Consider the following 19416-nt stretch of genomic DNA (forward strand, 5'->3'; position numbering starts at 1 on the left):
TGTACATATATATATATATATATAGAGAGAGAGAGAGAGAGAGAGAGAGAGAGAGAGAGAGCTAGGCTCCTATGCTTTTGAAAGTACGGAGGCCTCTGTGCTTGTAAGTTGTTTTCGATGATGAGACTTCCAATTCGGCGATCGGTTCCGTTAAATATGATCTACGCTATTGGAACTATCTAGAAACCAAATTTCATAATTTTTTGACTTTGTTTGCCTAGTGAACGAGTAGCCTCAAAATGAATGGTTGAAAATAAAAATCTCATAAAAAATAGTGATAAAAGACTCAAATTTCAAATCGGAAGTATTGTTTTTAATCTTAATGTTAAGTAGAATTTTTTATTAAAATTTCATATAATTTGGAAACTTCTACACCGTTGAATTTAAAAACGTACCACATCGGCCGTTAAAATAGTCATTTTTGAGACCCTGTGATCGCTTGGTAAATGATGGCAAAAAATTATAAAATTTGATTTTTAGATAGTTCCAATAGCGTAGATTATGCCTATATATATGTATATATATATATGTATGTATATATATATATGTGTATGTATATATATATGTATATATATATAGTTGAGCTAGAATACTCTCAAAAGCACCAAGTTGATGGTGCTCTTGAGTTTTTAACCCTTGGATGGAGAAATGTAAGATTGAGATGATAGTGGTAGGTGATGGTAGGTGGAATAGTGTTTGATTCAAGGACTATTAGTAATTAAGAAGTAGATCCAAGGGCTAGAAACCTAAAAGCAAAAAGAGGGTGATACTTCTAGCTCAATTCATATATATATATATATATATATATATATATATATATAAGATTTCTCAAGTACCATTCAGAGTAGTCTAACTTAATTCTCTCTATAGCAGTACACAATTATAAAGGGGGGTAAAATTGAAATATATATATATATATATATGAGTCCGGCTACTATACTATCGATAGTACCAAGCACTTGGTACTATTGAGTTTTTTACCGTTAGATCTACCCCCTGATCATTTCCACCCATTAGATTATACTATTAAACCAACCACTCACTCAAACCTAGGGGACCACTATCAATTAACAGGGGACCACTATCATCCTAACCGCACATTTTTTCATCCAACAGCCGAAAACTCAATAGTACCAAGGACTTGGTACTATTGATAGTATAGTAGCATAATTCTCTCTCTCTCTCTCTCTCTCTATATATATATATATATATATATAGTCCGGCTACTATACTCTTATGAGTATAGTCTCTTTTATGCTCATAAGTTTTTTATCATTAGATCTACTTCTTTGATCAGTTCTATCCGTTAGATTATACTATTCAACCAACCATCCACTCAACCCTAGGTGACCACTATTAACCTAACCAGGAACCACTATCATCCTAACCGCACATCTTTTCATTTAATGGTCGAAAACTTATGAGTACAAAGGAGCTATACTCATAAGAGTATAGTAGCTCTAGTCTCAATACATATATAAAATATAAATTATAATAATTTGGAAAAAAAAAAAGTCAACAAGTCACCGACATGAGTTCATATAAGTCTCTTTCCCATTGGTCGGAAGCTACATACGTTTGTTGTAATGAGATTCTGCGGGCCCCACATGGACAATCGTGTTATTGTTCGACCGCGCGCATAAAAGTTCTTCTGCGAGCGCATCACGCACCGCCCACAAACCAAGCGGAGAAGGGATCGAACGGTCCAAGAGAGAAGTTCCGCATAGGTTTTTCGTGCGGACGGCCGGAGGGTCGCGCACAGATCCTAGCTTTTGTTTTATGCGGTCGCTGGAAAGATTCGGTGCCCCTTTCCGGAGAAAAGAGGGGCGAAAAAGAAATTTAATAAAAAAAAGGTATTTTACTTTTTAATTTTAATTTTTTAATAAGAAAAATGATAATGTACACGTGGCACAATCTCGACCTTAGATAAATATCTGAGGAGCCGGGTATGACGTGGAGAGTTCACTGGTGGACACGTGTCAGATCAGGATCCTTTGAAATAAAAAATGTTTTGTGCACGTACATTTTATATTTATTTTAAAAAAGAAAATAACAAAATTAAACATTTTCTTAAATTCAAATTTTCATGTTTCTATTATGACGCCAAAATTAATTTTTTTTATATAAATAAATTTATCTAACAATAAATAAAAAATGGAATTAGACCAAAATAATTTAACTTCGATATTAAATAAAATTTTAAAATTACGCAGTACACGACTAATGTGGTGGATATAATGATTTGTATTTGAAATAAGCACGCGTAATCAATTCAAACACCATGTATAGAATTTTAAATTCTTTTTAACTTTTATGTATTTTTTTATTATGTTAATAAAATTTAAATTTTAAATTTTAAATTAAAGTTTTTGGGACATTCCAAATGTTACTTTGACCAATTAATTTTTGCAATCATTTGCTTCTCCTCGTGTTTCTCGCTAATCCTCTCGCTAATCCTGGATTAAAGTAGTGTTTTACACTAACCACAAATTGTACCCAAAAATAGTTGATTATCTATTTCAGAAATTAGAGGGATATATAACAATTTAATTAACTATTAGTTATTGGCATTAGTTGAATTCATTCTATTTTCAGTAGAAAATAAATCAAAGCTATAAATTTAAGGGAATATAAAAGTAAATTTGAGTTAAAATATTTTTAAAACTAGTAAACTCTCGACGCTTTTATGTTGTTTACGAAGATGGAGTATCCGAATCGACAGTCAGCACCATATATATATATATATATATGCTCTTCGACACTTGAATTTTTATGAATCAAATTTCATAATTTTCGATATCATTTGTCTAATAATTAAATAGACTCAAACACATTTTATCTATACCGTTAAAAATTGTGAATTTTGTGACCGCTTGAATAGCAGTTCAAGTGTCGCATATCTTATTTAATGATTCTCATCGTGGATTCCAATGTAAAACTATCAAAAATAATGTAGAAGAGCGAAATATCACATTTATTTTTGTTAGATATATTTCGAATTTTTTGAAACTGCAAGGTCTTCTAACCCAATTATATTTTGGTTATGCGATTAAGTTACATTTAGATTATATCTAATTTTATTGAAAGTATTTTTAGTCTTAGTGAATTTGCATTTTTAATTGTATTATAATTTACCCTCTATTCGGTAAACAGATGAGAAAACTATGTGGTATATTATGGAATTAGAGTTTTCTGACAGAGGCATATATATATTTTGTACTTCGGTTTAATTATACATACCGAAAAGTTTCTATTCCCTCTCTGCCCGTGAATATATGCAGTCGATTTTCAAACCACGTAAATATTTATGTACTTTGTTTGCTTCTCTCTTTCTCAATTCTCTTTTGCTTTTTTGTGCGCCAAACAAATTAGATTTTTTTCGCTTTTGTTATAAACAAATCAATATAAGAGCAAATCTGGTAACCGAGTAAGTGACGGATTCATAATAATTTTTAAAAATATTCTAGATCAACTCTGAAAAATAATATGAAAAATATATACAAAGACTATCTGTAATAAACTTTACTCTCGTACCGACCGTCCCTAGCGTAAGAGGCAAAAGGGCTTGATCGTTGGTACCCGAGACCCAAGTTCGAATTGTAGTTGATTCACGTTTCCAGCTAATTAAGTTTATTTCTAAATGAAATAAACGAAACGGGTAGCATGCTATCTTTCTCTAAAAATAAATAAATAAATAAATTTTATTCTCATCAATTAACTATATTATTTTACAAATCGAATTTGATCTTCATAATTGATTACCTGTCAAAAATTGGACAAAAGCTGCTTCTCCATCTCTTTTTGCACCCACTAGTGATTTGTTTATGTAAAAGCTAATCACATTTAGTACACATCCACTCCTTTCACTTGATTAAAGCTGCTCCATAAAGCAGTCAAAAGCTTTTCCCAAAAGCCAATTTGTGCAATTGGATGTGAGATGTTGAGGATTTTGTGTATCCATTTGTTTCAAATTATCTTCTTGCCATGTATTATATTCTTATGTTGTACTGCTTCATTTATTTTTGGGCAAACTTCAATTACCCCTCGTGGTTTCGCACTTTCTTATTTTAGTATCCTGTGATTTAAAGTGTATCAATTTAGTACCTTGTGGTTTCACTTTTCTCTTTCCATCAGCTCCTCCATTAATATTTCATTAATTCAGATATTCCACCTAGGTTTATCGAATATTCACTTTAGTACCTTTTTAGTTTTAACTTAATTCGTCACTGATTTAACGAAAAAAAATTAGTGGAAGGGATAATAAAAAGAGAAAAATAAAACCACGGGATACTAAATCGTTACACTTTAAACCACAGGGTACCAAAGTAAGAAAGTGCAAAACCACAGGGGTGGTCTTTGAAATTTTTGCTTTATTTTTTAGACCTCTCACCTATAAATAATCTATTTTAATTTTTTTAAAATTAAGAATTAAGTAATTTTAATGAGATAAAACAAGAATTTTGTTATATTTATTGATACTTTTGTTTACCAATTAAAAGAAATTAGAATTAAACTGAATCATATGGTTTCAACTTTTTCTCACCTAAGAATCGACAGCTAAATAGAATAGTAAAATAATATTTTTAGACAAAAAAGTATAAAGTATAGAACGGTACCATCGTGTAATTTGCAAAAAAGTACATATAACTTTACTGTCGCGATTAACGGTGAGGATTTACGGTGAAACGAAAATAAAATCACAGATAATTATGTATAATTTTTTGAATCACATGATGTAGGACATCATTAAAATAGGCAGAACCTCAGGTGTGGGGCAAATTGATTTTTTTTTTTTTTTTTTTTTGGACTGGGATGGAAGGGGCCAAGGAATCAATTGAGACATCTTTTGGATGACCCACACAAAAAGGTTTGGAAAATAAATAAAGGAACTAAAGTTGGGTGCTCTTTGATATCCCAAAGTGGCCTATGTTGAAACCCTAAGTGTGCACCCCCTTTAATAAAAAGAAGAAAAGGTACAGAGAAAGCACCAAGTATCTAGCATTAGAAAGATCTTACATTGACATGAAAGTTAAGTTACTGTGTTGGTCATTGTTTTCCCACTTTGGTGGGTATTTTAGGTCCTAGATGTCCATTAAAGAATTTTCAAAAAGTTGCTTTATTAAAGAGAGGGAATAAAAAAATAAATAAATAAAAGAACTCATGTCTGCGAGTGTCCAAGTGTCTACTTTGAAGTTTCTACTTCTATCTATCATAGAATATCGCCGAGAGAATTAAGCAGCTGTTGCTCAAACAACGGTTCCGCAGAAACTTTGATAACGAAAAGACAAATGGATGTGCTCAATTTTAAGCAAACAGCTAATGACACAAGACAACAAAAGGAAACAAGCAAGGGAGATTAATCCAAAGCGATTAGCGGAAACTACGATGAATCGATTAACTAAATGTGTCACTAATCTCCAAACCACTCTCATTAATCAATTCCATTGCAACTCTTTAATTTCATTACAACAACTACCACTACAACAAATATAACTTGGAAAAAGAAAAAGGAGAGAGAGAGAGAGAGAGAGATTGTATGAGAAACTCAGATCACATGGAGGCAAGAAAATACCAGGTTTGTTAGTTAGAGCACATTTAAATACTGAAGAGATTTGTTGTTATTAATGTATTCTTAGTAGAGTTCTTCTATAAATTAATATTTTGCGAGGTCAAAAATTAGGGGGAAAAAACAATATTTAGGAAGTTCCATTTACAATATGGAATATATGCAATCATAACATAGACATAGATAAAAATAGAAAAAGTTTAGTATTAGCAAATTAGGTGCATATATAATAAGTCACATGAAATTAATAAAGGATATTGTTGAGGCTTAACTACTCTTCTTTCCTATTATGGGCAATAAATTAAGATCACAAAGTAATAGGATTTGTTATGCTCTTCAAATGTCCAATAATAATCCTATTAATTTAGTTCTTTTGATAAAGTAATAATCCTATTTATATGCATACTAAGTTACTAGATTCATGATCACACATCAAGTTCCAAAATAGTAAATTACTTCTTTTTTCCTTTTTTTTTTTAACAATATTATCTCTATTTACTGTTTGACATGTTAAGCTTTAATTCTTGTATTTATTTATAAGATTTAAAGAAAAGAAGTAGGTTAAGAAAGATAAGATCATACAATTAAAGATACGTATCCAAGTTTAAATCAAGAATTGTACGACGCTAACCGATGAATTCGTAGAGAGTTGCAGAAAAGTCTATTAAGGAGTACAAGCAGTAATTTGAGTTTAAACAGTCAAAACTGATTTGGTTTGAATCAATTTCAGCCTTGACTGAACCAAGGCTCGCACGACTTAAACTTAATTTTCGTCAAATTTTTGTGATTCTGATCCAATTTTTGCAGTTTTGGCCACTTTCGGCTTGTTTCGATATGTTTTCAGAGGTTTTAATTGACAAATTTTAACACACTTTACAATCACAAATATTAGTAGTACACCATTTTGTGGTGCCAATATATATGTTGCTAATGATAGCCTTATACATTTTGCTGATATAATAGACATGATTCTTTCTCCCAAGCATTTGAGTATTTCATGTAACAAGTAGCAAAATGGAGCAATATTTCACCATCATCAGCTTCACGTTCAAAAATGAGTTAAAGAGTACACAGTAGGTTTAGTATGTTGATCTTATACAGTTACTGATCCAAAACTTACTGAATAACTAATCAATCTAGGTAGCATTCTCACGCAAGAGAGACGATCCCCAATTCGAAGGAATGCGAAGAGAAAACCAATCCATGCCATATAGAGGAAGCACATTGGACTCAGAACCAACCATCCAAAATTCAAGTTTTTCGCATTCCTTATCAGACATATGGGAAAGAGAATCCAAATGGAGTTTACCAAACACTTATTATGATCATGCAATAAGGCTAGAGAAACAAGAGACGAATTCTACGCCGGAAAGTGTTGTTGTTGAGGTGGAGGAAAATTCACCAGCTGATAACAATAGTCATCTGAAAGAGCTCAAAAGAACATTTACCGAGGAAGGAAAAAATGCGACTCATTATAAGAATTACTCGCCTCGATCCGCTGCAACATTCTATTGCGGTAGCTTCTCGCCTTCTGATGCTTCTGTTTTGGAAATGTGCAATAGTATCGAAAGGCTGAACAAATATTTGGAAGCTACGAAAGCTGATGTTGAAGCTGGTGTTCCCGGAAAGTTTCTGCAAGCTGTTATAGGGCAAGAACTTGCTGGTACGCGATATGATAGTATTAGACTTGTAGAGCTTCTCAAAGTACTGTTTGAGTAGCGCTGTTCGAAAACGCACTCACATCTTTTGTTTAAAATACTTTTTGCATATGCATGCTAAATCATCTATTTACAACTATAAATCTGTCAAATCTGAATTTTTATGTACCCCTCAAAAAGTGAATTCTATTACAAAATATGCCCATATGTATCATAAGTTTACGAATGATCATCAATTTTATGAAGGAATTTCAGTTTTCTATTAACAATACTTCTTCTTAGAAAAGCTCATTTTCGCCTCCTGACACAACAAAAGCTTCTGACATTATATTACCTAAATTTCTTATTCATAAAAGCGTCTATTTCCTAGATAGGGAGTTATATACTATTCCAAATTAAGTGAAATATATATATCTCGCTATCTCGAGTTTGACATTGTATTGTTTCAGATGTCGGATCTATAATTTCTACAATAACATACGCCTTCTTCCTGCATGAGTACAAAACAAATAGTCATCATTGCACAGTGCCAATCATAAACATTAGTAGGGCAGAGTTTAATGCACACGCCGAGCTAAAATGGTTGCTTCGTTCATGTCGAGTTGAGGAAACTCACTTGGTTTTTATCGATGAGGTATAAGAGAGATTTCAATCTATTTACCTATCAAAATCGGTGTATACTTTTGCTACTAATCATGGCTTTAAATGGCACAGCAGGTTGACCTTTCTTATCATGACTTATTCGGAAATCTAAAGCTAGTATTGCTGAACTGCGACAAACTCCCATTGAAGCAAGAGGTATTCATGTTTGCTAAAAAAATCAACATCATTATGAATATCAATGAGTGGCATTCATGTTTTATGCAGGGATTGAAAGATGCATTGGCCGAAATTGTCGACAGCAAACAGGTAATCCACCGTTTCAAATATCAAGTGATTTATATACCTGAGCGGAGCGATGTATATGATTCTCATCGCATTGACTATTACAAGATAAATTATTAAGAAAAGAACTGTAAAATGGTTCATGTTCTTAGCAGGATTGCACAAGTTGTGCAGTAGTGGCTGAAAAGTTCTTGGAGACAATTCCAGAAATCCTAGCAGGGCAAGGATTTTGTAGACTTCTGGTATATATATGTTATGATATATATCCTTATTGGTTTTGCTAAGTAAATTCTAAATATATTGCTAAATTTTACTTTAATTTGATTCGGTACATGATATTTGTTGAAATTTACAATTGGATGCAGTTATCAGGCATTCTCTTGGACACAACAGACCTGCAAAGTGCTAATTGCACCTCCAAAGATAAATACACGGCGACGCTACTGATCAAAGGAGCCGGTCGATTCGGATTCAGTGGACTTTATCAGATATGTAAGTTAACAATTATATTATCAATTATCACATTTTAGAAACAAATGTTGTCTCTGATAGAAAAAGAAAATTGTAAATATATAGTTAGCCACTGTAATAATTTTCAGTCACTGACACTGTGATAAGAAATTAAGTTACTCTTTGATGTTAATGCTTGGGGTGCTAATCGTCGCAGTGAGGTACAAAATGAATGACATAACAGATCTTAAGGTGCAGGACATACTCCGAAGGGATTTCAAAAAGTGGACAAGAGTCTCAGGTTCAATTTTCATCTGTCTCTGTCGGTTACGCTATCTGTACAAATAATATAATCTTGTGCACATGATATAAGTGTCACATTATCGTTTTTGATGGCGTGAGCAGGAAAACCGATTAGCGCTGGTTCGAGATTGACGGTGATCCATATCGGTATGAGTTCGATCGGAGTTTCGATTGAGCAACTTCTTTCTCATGAAGATTCAGCAGCCCGCGAAGTTACGCTATTTCAAGGTGACAAAATGCTCTTGTCCATGCCCTTCAAAAATTATCAATTTATTAAAAGTATATATATATATATATATATATATATATATATACACATCTCTCTAATTTTTCAGAACATATGCTTTTGATCTATTCCAGAATCGGAGAAATTGCGGCTGCTGATGGTTGTTTCAGGGCATTATGATTATAACAAAAACTTCAAGGTATATCAACCTTTTCAATTTGTCGTATTGTGACGCCCCACTTTCCAGAGAGTTAACCATCCTAAAACTACTCTAGCCCTAATATGCTTAACTCTCTTAACCTTTTGAGCGTAGCTAACGCCCAAAATATTATAACCGGATTAAGAGTTTTAGCCCTATAATATCTTATATATAGAATTATCGAGGTTTCACATTCTCCCCATTTTATGCCTTGACGTCCTCGTCAGGCTCAGACTCACAAGTATCAGGCAACGTGAGACTCGTCTCGCTATCCTTAACCAACTTTGTAGGGGAGTCGCATTTTACCCACAATAGTCATCAGCAAGATAGCTTCGCTCTCTCCGCTATATATTCTGGCTCAGCTAAGACTCATCTCACACTTTCAACTGGTAATTGACTCTGATACCAACTGCGACGCCTTACTTCCCAGGAGGTCACCCACCCATTCTAAAACTATTATAACCCTAACACGCTTAACTCTCTTAACCTGTTGGGTCTAGCCATCGCCTAAAATGCTATAGCCGGGTTGAAAGTTTTAGCCCTGTAATATATCTTATATATAGAACTACCGGGTTCTCACACGTACGTTGCTAATTGCGTTGTTTGAATTTGCTAATCAGTTTATCACATTACATTGTTAGAGAGAGATTTTGGTTTCTGCGAGCACCGCGGAACTTATGGCGAGTTTCCTCCACTTCTTCAGTACTAATGGGAAGAATCTCCCACTCAAAGCTTTGGATCAACTAGGTCAGTAATAGTATTTACAAGCACTAAACATATCAATCAAATTGTTTTTAGGCGCTAAAAAGTTTCCGCGAAACATTAATGCTCTTATGACTTATGTTCTGTACTAATCTATCTGCTTTGCAGATTTAAAAGAGGAGCAAAGAGCGTTCGAGATCGATAACAAGTTGACGTCGAGGAGAAGCATAGAGCGAATTTTGGAAGAGTTTGGAGGGGTGTTGAGGAAGCTGTAGCAGTTTTAATGAGATATGCAGTTGCAAAATGTCTAAAAGATTGTTTCTTGATCCATAAATATTGTTCTAAAATAACATACGCGCGTAGAATGAGAGTGAACGATTCATCGCAATCGAAGAAACAAAAGGAAAACAAATATATAGTCTTATATATATGGGATGCTCATTTTAGCTTTTGCAGTAAACAGATAAAAATTGTGTTGACTCGAAGCATGTCGTGACGAAAATGTACTTCGCGACTGAAAGATTATGACATTATTTCTGCGGCCCTGCTGAAAAATATATAGAAAAGTACAACAATAAATGCTTCTACTATAATTTTATTTTATGCAGCAGCGCCACACGGGACTCGATTACAAATTGGGCCTCGACTCAATTGGGCCCGAATCGTCTGAGCCCTATTTCTATGGGCTAGATTGGGCTAAGCCCACTTTAAATAATTTGGATTATACCATACTATTATACTAATGAGAACTTAATTAATATTATTATTATTATTATTATAATCACTAGGTTTATCTTTTGACCAGTTATTTGACCAACTTGTTTGACCTTAAAAGATAAATTAAATTAAGGGGTTTGACCCTTTGTTTTGGCAAAAAAACCCACTTCTTTTAGAGCTTTGAATACTGACCCCCATCATTTACTTAGAATAAAAAAGAAATATAGAAGATTGAAGGAAAAAAAGCCCTTAAATGGGTGTTATTTAGTTTTAGAAGCAAGAGTTGTTGATTAAGGGAAAAAACAAAAGAATCCATTAATTTAATTTCAAAAGTAGTAATTGTTGATTATTAAATTTGGTTTACACATGGCAATTAGGCATGTGTAACTTTTTCTTTTTTTCTTTTCCTTTTCTTTTTGTAGGAGTTACATAATTTTTTTTTATACATCTCCCTCAAATTCTTATTTTTTTTTAAAAAAAAATCAGTAATTCTAGTCAATTAAAATTTAAAATTTTATTAAACTCATAATAAAACTATAACTATTAACGGCTAATGGCTAGTTAAGTAATTAAATTTAGCAAAAATTCTGACAATATTAGAACTTAACAAAGCGTTAACTAAAAATAAAATTAAAATTGAGGGGCCTATTTTAATTCAAAAAATTTAAACTAAGATACACATCTACCTTGTTGACCTAAATAAATTTTAAAATTTTTTGGAATCTATGAAATTCCTAGTTGAAAAATCAGAATCTTTTTTATTTAAATTATCATTGTGGTAAATAAATTGGGTTTTACCAAGTCATAAGTATTTATCATTTTATCAATTTATTATTATTTATTACTTATTATTTTAAATTTTTATTTATTACTTATTATATATGAGTGTATGACTCTCGGATTATCCAACCATTTTAGTCGGCCTTCGGTGTAACGGGGTAAAATAATAATATTGTAATCGTAAATATGCATGGGGACCCCTCATCTATATGTAATTAGGACATGAAGCCCCTCCATTTAAACAACTATCTCTCTAAGTGGTAATTTAAACAATAAAATTTAAAATAAACTCAAAAGATTTCTAGTATCTTATTGTGAATTTAAAAATGAATTATTGGATAATTTTAGTTCTTTTATGTAATTCTAATTTAAATTTTTAATACTGATAAATTATATATTGATCATTAATATAATATTTAATATAGAAAGATAATTGAGACGTAGATTTAAGTGCAAATTTTTTTTTCATAATTAGTCAAAGTTTATTTTTATGAAATTGAATAATTTTTACTCAAAAAATTTGAAGATTTTTTTTAAAATAAATTTCATAGTTTAAATTATTTTTAGAAAAAAAATGATAACTCATAATTTTTTTTAATTAATACAATTTCTAAATAAATTAATTAGAGCAATTTACAAAAAAATAATAATAAAGTGGAGGGTACAATTACCAAACAGGCTATAGTTGAGGGGCCTCCATGAACTTTTACCGGCCCTATAATACTAAGATATCCCAATTCCTTAAACTGACACGTGGGACCCACACTTGTCAATTCCACGTGTCGTCCTCTCCCAATCCCGTGACATATCACCGTTACACTGAAGAATATTTTTCCCTCCTTTTTTTTTTTTACTATTTTGCCCTTCTCTTTTGACTAATTTGACCCTCCCCTTCATCGTTCTAATTGGTCTCTCTCTCTCTCTCTCTCATCTTTCTCTCTCTACAAAATTCCCCAATTCTCTCTCTCTCTCTCTCATCTTTCTCTCTCTACAAAATTCCCCAATTCTCTCTCTCTCTCTCTCTCTCTCTCTCTCTCTACAAACCCTAGCGTAGGCGATCCTCAGAAGGGAGAGTGAGAGAGATAGAGAGAGAGATGGATCGAATCAGTAGTGCGAAGCACTGAAAAGATCCAATTTTGGGGGATTTTGAGCACCATTATCTCCCCCTCTTCCGATTGAGATAGAGATCGCAGAGAGAGGAGATGCAGTATCGGAATGGTGTAGCGGCGGCGGCGGCGGAGGAGGAGACGGGGGTGATCCTCGGCGTCGACGGAGGCACCACCACCACCGTCTGCGTCTGCCTCCCGGCGGCCTCCGCCGCCGGAGGATCGCCGGAGAAGGTCCCCGTCCTCGCCCGCGCCGTCGCGGGGTGTTCGAACCACAACTCCGTTGGAGGTATCGATTGCCCTCTACGCCTTTCCTCCTCTTTCATTTATTCTAGGATTTTGATTTATGAGTTTAATCCTCTTCGTCTTCGTCGTGGGTCCGATGCGTTATTCTAATGGCGATAGATCGATTAGAGCATGGAGAGAAAAGAAAGGTGCCTCCTTTGGGTTGTTAGGAGCTATTCGATGCTTATTTTTGTTGGGACATGTTCGTTTTTGTGTTTGTTTGTCGTAATGGACTTTCATGCGAGGAAATTTTAGTCCGATGATTTTTTTTAAAAAAAATTTGTGTGGTAGTAGTTTAGGAAATTATTATTTGTAATTCGTCAAAAATTAGATTTCGTTTTGTTGTTGTTGCTGCAGATTCAGATAGAATCTTTTCTCAGGTAGTGATATAACTGTTGTTTATTTGGACGTGCTCATTTTTGTATTAGTTTGTTGTAATGGAGTTTGAAAGGAAAAAAAAAAAAAAAAAGAAGAAATAGTCCAATGCCTGGTTTTTTATGCTTATTTGCGAATTATTATTTGTAATTTGTTAAATTAGAACTTTTTTTCATTCTGTTGTTGCTGTTGTTGTTGTTGTTGTTGCAGATTCAGATGGAATCTTTTCCCTGTGATTTTATAATCTTCCTTTGTGATTTAATTGTTGTTTATTTGGACGTGTTTATTTTTGTATTAGTTTGTTGCAATGGAGTTTGGTAGGAAAAGGAAAAAGAGAAATAGTCCAATGCCTAGTTTTATAAGCTTATTCGGGAATTATTGTTTGTAACTTTGCAAATTAGTGTTTTTTTTTTTTTTATTCTGTTGTTGTTGTTGTTGCAGATTCAAATAGGAATTTCTCCCTGTGATTTTATGATCTTCATATGTGATTTATTGTTGTTTCTTTGGGTGTGTTCATTTTCGTATTAGTTTGTTGTAATGGAGTTTGATAGGACAAAAAAAATGTAGTCCAAGGCTTAATTTTTTATGCTTATTATTCTTTACTGCTAAGCTATAATGTGAGGTCTAGTATAACACACTAGTTTGGGAATTATTATTTGTAATTTGCCAACTTGGATTTCAATTTGTCGCTGATACTGATTCAGATAGAATCTTTTTCCTACGATTTTATAATCTCAGCTCTTGACTTTCTCTTCACTTCTAATTTTAAGAACCTTTGCTTACCAGTTACATCCAACTTTAATACTATGCTTTTGTTAAGTTAGTTCATCTTAAATTTCTTGTTTTGTGGACTTTTCCTCCTTTTTCCTCTGACCCATCAATATTTGTTGTGTTTTCTTTAGATAAATGGAGCGAACTGTCGTTTTTGATATTTTAATTGGCTAACATGAAATGCAATTCCTTAAAGCGGTTTCCTGTACTGATAAACTATTATTGTGTGTGCTGTTATGATTCCCCTGTTCCAAGTTTGTGTATGGATATTGCCTGAATTGTAGTGCATTTGCAAATAAATCTCGATTTTACTACCTGATCTTTCATTAATCTTGATTTCAGAAAATTTCATTGAATTCCGCTGTAAACTGTAATTGAAGTTACATAAAATCTGAATTTAATGTTAAATTTAACTATAGTTATTCTGTTAGTAACATAATGATCTGTTTGATGGTATATTTCTATTAGAATGTATAAACTTTCTGTGGAGAGTTAGTTATATTAAACATACTGTAAGGTTTGGTAGTAAATAAAAAATTCTAAATTTTAGGTTTCCATTTTCGAAATATTCTATAGTTCAAGTAAGATCTGTATGTTTTTAGATTGAACTTGTAATCGCACACTTGCTAATGCGAAGATACTCGATTGACTAACTTAAATATTTGCATTTTTCTTGTCCTGCAATATGACCCATTTTTCTCGTCTTCAATTCAGAAATAGCTGCTAGGGAAACCCTAGAACAAGTTATGGCTGAAGCCCTCTCAAAGGCTGGTGCGGATCACTCAGCTGTTCGGGCTGTTTGTTTAGCTGTTTCTGGTGTAAATCATCCCACAGATAAACAGAGGATACTGAATTGGCTGAGGTGTGTTCCTTGAGTTCTCTTCTTTTACTAACTTGAAAAGGATTTGTATACAACTTATACAACACTCTTTTTCTGTGAATTCCTTCCATCCTTTCTCGCATGTCTTTAGGTTTTTTTTTCCGGTGAAAGTACTTCAATTTTCTTCTTTGCATATTAAATGTTTGTCATCAGCATTTGTAGTTACTTTACCAAATTAAAGCATCTTGCAGATGGAAGTCAGTGAGTAACACTGTTTGTATCTCATTTAACAAATTCAAACTAATCATTGAGGCATCTGTAGTATCATCCATAAGTGATATTTTATTCTTATACTTGATTTATTTTTAAATGACAAAGCGGTGCCCACGTAAGCTAGTTGCTACTTTTGAGTGGCACCATTAATTGGTCCATACTCAAGTATTTAAAAAATTCATGCCATTATATTCGGAAAGTAAAGTTGAAATGTGCTAATTTTCTTTAAAAATATTTGAAGATCTGAGTAAACTTTTCATGAATTAATGTGAAGGTAGATTTCAATTATCTGTTTTCACAGAGCACAAATTTACAGCCAGAACTATTATGTACAGGTTTAGCCTGAGCTAGTTAGTACTTGACATTTTCCAAAGTATCAGTGCTGTACTTTTAGTGCATCTAGTTATTTCGAGCAGTTGATGATGGTTTTGTTGGATAATTAGCCAATTATTATAGATTATCATAGATAAGAATTATTATGATGACTATATGTGTGAACTCTTTGCGGTTTTGTCATTTTAAAACTTTGTGATAAGTTGCATTTGTATGATGCGTGAGAAATGTTGTTACTCATAGGAATTGAGCTTTTTTAATTATTTTTGTGCATTGGTGAATGAGTTGGTATTAATGGTTTAACTGCCTATATGTTTCCTATTAAATGCCTATCAATTCCTTCTTGTTTCTCAGCCAGTCAACACCAGGCCCTTGAAAAGTAATACTAACTACCAGCTTGCACAGGGAGAACTTGCGCCTTGTTTGGCTCTATATAAATGATCAAATTGGATGGATTTATAATTCACGTTTCTGTAAATTCTTTCTTATAATGATTTCTCTTGATTTTGATGAATTTTAATGTGTAAGAAAATCTTGTAACCTGAGGTCCACTTTGCATATGATTGCAATTTCTGATATACACATCTTATCTCAAACAATTGATTTCAACCCCAAACTCAGTTCACTTGATTTCATTGAATTGCAAATTAATTCAATTTTATCTTGATTTGGTACCACATAGTGTTGAAGAATAAATTGGAAGTTAATTTTACTATGGATTTCAGCATTCTTTTCTCTTTCTTTCTCAGGGATATATTTCCCAGTCACGTGAAGTTCTATGTCGAAAATGATGCAGTCGCTGCATTGGCGAGCGGCACAATGGGAAAGCTCCACGGTTGTGTTCTGATTGCGGGCACAGGAACCATTGCTTATGGCTTCACTGAAGATGGGAGAGAAGCACGAGCTGCAGGTGCTGGACCAGTCTTGGGTGACTGGGGAAGGTTAGTTAATTTAGGGTTAGGTGCAAATTTAGTAAATTGAAGTTTGATTTCAATTTCGAACTTGTGATTCAAATTGTAGCAATTCCAATCCCTGAAACTGTATTCAGCATAACCATTAAGTCCTCTTGTTAATCTATATATCATCTAAATTAGGGCATCACTTCAGCACTGTGTGCGGACTTTCATTTGTGAGAGTTAAAACTCCAATGTTAGTATCTGAGTCGAGCTTTAATGGCTGAAAAAGACTTTTGGAGAAATTAGAAACCAAACAAACAGCATGACTAAAGCATTCCAGTTGAAACTCATAAGGCTGAGATTAAATTCTCGGAATATAAATTTCAAGGATGGAATTTGTAGCAAACACTTATATTACTTGAGCGCACAGTTATTATATGCTCGTTAAGATTTCACATATGAAGAATAGTTTGACATGGAAAATAATTTTACAACTAACGGTTTGGTATAAACTAATGGGCCCAAGTGAACAGGCTTATGCTTTTGGGTTGCATGGATTTGCTCTCAGGCTTATGTGAGCTTGGGCTTGCCTGATCTCCCCAACGATGATTAACTCGAATTTCATCTAATATTGGCTACTAACCTCTTCTTCATTGGGTACTAGCCACAGATATTAGTGAATCCTGTTCCTTGTTTTCATCTATGCTTTCATTTTCTGATTATGGAAGACAACGTGAGATGGCTGCATGTGCACATTACGCAGTGGATATGGCATTGCTGCACAGGCTTTGACAGCAGTAATCAGAGCTCATGATGGTCGTGGACCGCCAACAAATTTGTCCGAAAGCATTCTTGACAAGCTCAAGCTTTCTTCACCGGATGAACTGATTGGGTACTTCAAATTTTTTTTTCATTTCACTTTTACGTGCTTATGGAATATAAATGATTAACCTGTTTCTAGAAAATCTTATTGCAAATTGTATATTTAACAACAAATTTTCTTGCTATAATTTCCAATTTAGCGTGGTTATTTGACATTTCGAATAAATATTATTATAGATACTAATTATTTTAATCTGTTGTCTGGTTTAGTCTGGAACAACGTCCTTGTAGGAAGTAGAAAATCTAGGAGTTACTACTTTAGAGGCTTCCTCTTACTATTTTTTTTTTCTGTATGTGGGACAGTTGGACTTATGCTGATCCTTCTTGGGCTCGCATTGCTGCTCTTGTTCCCATCGTGGTATCTTCTGCTGAGGAGGGCGATGAAGTCGCGAATAAAATATTATCCAATTCAGTTGAAGAGTTGGCTGATAGTGTCATAGCCGTTGTTCGAAGACTTAGCTTGTGTGGCAAAGGTGGAAATATGTCGTGCTATGATCATCTAATATGATTAATCATGATTAACCATTTTGTGTTTAATTGACCCTTCAATGCTGTATATTTACGTTAATAGGGTTAAAAAGTACAATGATTAACATACTGATATCTGTAATTTCGGCTTTAGGTGTTTTGGGCCTTGTTGTCTTAGGCCTGATCATTTAAGTTGCTAACCCCAAGTGACTAGTTGCGCTTTACACAAAATGTTTAAGCTTGAGTTTCTATTTGTAATCTGAAACATAATTTGGGGTGTAACAATAAGTGTGACAAGTGCTATAATTTTATTTACACTTAATGTTAATTTTTTTCTTTTTCGGTTGCAGAAGGGAAGGATAGTTTTCCGCTAGTTATGGTCGGAGGAGTGCTCGAGTCTAATAAAGGGTGGGACATTGCGGGTAAAGTTACAAACTGCATTTCGAAGGTTTTCCCTGGGGCTCATCCTATTCGACCAGAGGTGTGCGTAATTTCGTGATGATTTTTTTATTATTATTATTACTCATTCACGATTTTACTGCATGGCAATTTATTGTGAAAATTTTAGGTTTGCTGCGTGCTTTGATAGATTCCATCCCTTAGTAAATTGCATTGGGAGTCCGAAACCCAAGTTCTCTATTTCTACAATTGGGTCCATAATCTTCATTCTACTTCTGTCCTAGTCCTATGGCATATTTGGATAAGTTCAAAGTACTTTATATGATGATTTCTTCAATAATACTACTCATTTGAGAATTAGAGATCCAATTGTAAAAAGTGAAGTAGCGAACCAATTTGAAATTTTGCCAAGATCACGAGGTACCGTTATTTTCTTGTGCAGATGAGTTGGGTATGAGCATAAATCAACTATTCTGGAAAATAGAATCTCATAAGATGAAATTACCACCTGCATATCATTCACATCGGCTTTCATCAACTTCGTTGTATTACTGACTGAATATTTTTCTTTTTCAGAACTGACCGTCAAAAGCTAGGGTTTGACTGCTACCTTTGTTGCGTGCAGGTGGAACCAGCGGTTGGGGCAGCTTTGTTGGCTTGGAATAATTTCAATAAAGACACAAAACTCTGCAATGGCAGCTAATTATCTCCAGCAAATAGGCTCTCTCTTTTTCTTCGGAGAGATCCTTTCACTGTAAACTAGCACATCAATTGTTGCTGAAATTGAAGGGTGGAATATGGGCTTAAAAGTGAAACATTCTTGTTCGATCACTCGCTAATTGATCGGCAGCAGATATAATTTCACTCCATTATCGATCGGTGCTTCAAAATGGCTTTTTTTTCTTTTTCTTTTTTTTCTCTTTAGGTATATATTGTGGTGATTAAATTGAATAAAAGGGTAATCAAAAGCTCTTCATTTTATTTGCTTTTTCTTTATGTGTGTTCTCTGGAAATTATAATACAATTGGCTATTATATTCTAATGTGGGCAGCTGATTTTTTTTTTTAAAAAAAAAAATTTGGCCGTCCCAACGAAAGAACAAAATTCAAATCTCTTCACTCCGAAGAACTTTGTTCTGAATCTCTGTTGATTTTAAGTTGTTGGATGCTTTTTCATCTAAAATTACTTGTTAGATCTGCTCTTTTCACTTTCTTTCTTCTCCTTGAGTGTTTGAGCACCACAAGATGATTTGTAACTAGCAAGAACTCTTAAATCTCTTGTGATTTATTTTTAACTGCTTTTGGCCTCATCTAAACTGCTGT

The 19416-nt window shown here is 33.5% G+C and overlaps 2 protein-coding genes across 3 annotated transcripts; both read left to right on the plus strand.

The window, feature by feature from the left end:
- On the plus strand, window positions 5500-10389 carry LOC109718264 (protein prune homolog). The gene is made up of 12 exons (XM_020244412.1): window positions 5500-5575; window positions 6707-7229; window positions 7674-7858; window positions 7942-8022; window positions 8092-8133; window positions 8265-8351; window positions 8475-8601; window positions 8777-8860; window positions 8965-9090; window positions 9223-9287; window positions 9929-10034; window positions 10158-10389. The coding sequence occupies exons 1-12, from the start codon at window positions 5537-5539 to the stop codon at window positions 10262-10264; spliced, it is 1572 nt and encodes a 523-aa protein (XP_020100001.1). The 5' UTR covers window positions 5500-5536; the 3' UTR covers window positions 10265-10389.
- On the plus strand, window positions 12492-19088 carry LOC109718265 (N-acetyl-D-glucosamine kinase-like). 2 transcript variants are annotated; one of them, XM_020244413.1, is made up of 7 exons: window positions 12492-12881; window positions 14738-14885; window positions 16199-16390; window positions 17109-17237; window positions 17531-17700; window positions 18046-18176; window positions 18720-19088. In XM_020244413.1, the coding sequence occupies exons 1-7, from the start codon at window positions 12689-12691 to the stop codon at window positions 18795-18797; spliced, it is 1041 nt and encodes a 346-aa protein (XP_020100002.1). In that variant the 5' UTR covers window positions 12492-12688; the 3' UTR covers window positions 18798-19088. The 2 variants fall into 2 exon arrangements, with proteins under 2 accessions (XP_020100002.1, XP_020100003.1); XM_020244414.1 differs by having other exon boundaries at window positions 18671-18807.

The sequence above is a fragment of the Ananas comosus genome, linkage group 12 (genome assembly GCF_001540865.1).
Source record: "Ananas comosus cultivar F153 linkage group 12, ASM154086v1, whole genome shotgun sequence".
Taxonomy (NCBI): domain Eukaryota; kingdom Viridiplantae; phylum Streptophyta; class Magnoliopsida; order Poales; family Bromeliaceae; genus Ananas; species Ananas comosus.

What these genes read in the sequence shown, in the direction of transcription:
- LOC109718264 (XM_020244412.1), top strand. Translation starts at nt 5,537, where the DNA reads ATGAGAAACTCAGATCACATGGAGGCAAGAAAATACCAG. An exon ending in TATAGGGCAAGAACTTGCTG is followed by an intron (nt 7,230 to 7,673) that starts GTACGCGATATG and finishes GTATTGTTTCAG; the next exon opens with ATGTCGGATCTATAATTTCT. An exon ending in AAAGTGGACAAGAGTCTCAG is followed by an intron (nt 8,861 to 8,964) that starts GTTCAATTTTCA and finishes TGGCGTGAGCAG; the next exon opens with GAAAACCGATTAGCGCTGGT.
- LOC109718265 (XM_020244413.1), top strand. Translation starts at nt 12,689, where the DNA reads ATGCAGTATCGGAATGGTGTAGCGGCGGCGGCGGCGGAGGAGGAGACG. An exon ending in GTCTTGGGTGACTGGGGAAG is followed by an intron (nt 16,391 to 17,108) that starts GTTAGTTAATTT and finishes CACATTACGCAG; the next exon opens with TGGATATGGCATTGCTGCAC. An exon ending in TCACCGGATGAACTGATTGG is followed by an intron (nt 17,238 to 17,530) that starts GTACTTCAAATT and finishes TATGTGGGACAG; the next exon opens with TTGGACTTATGCTGATCCTT.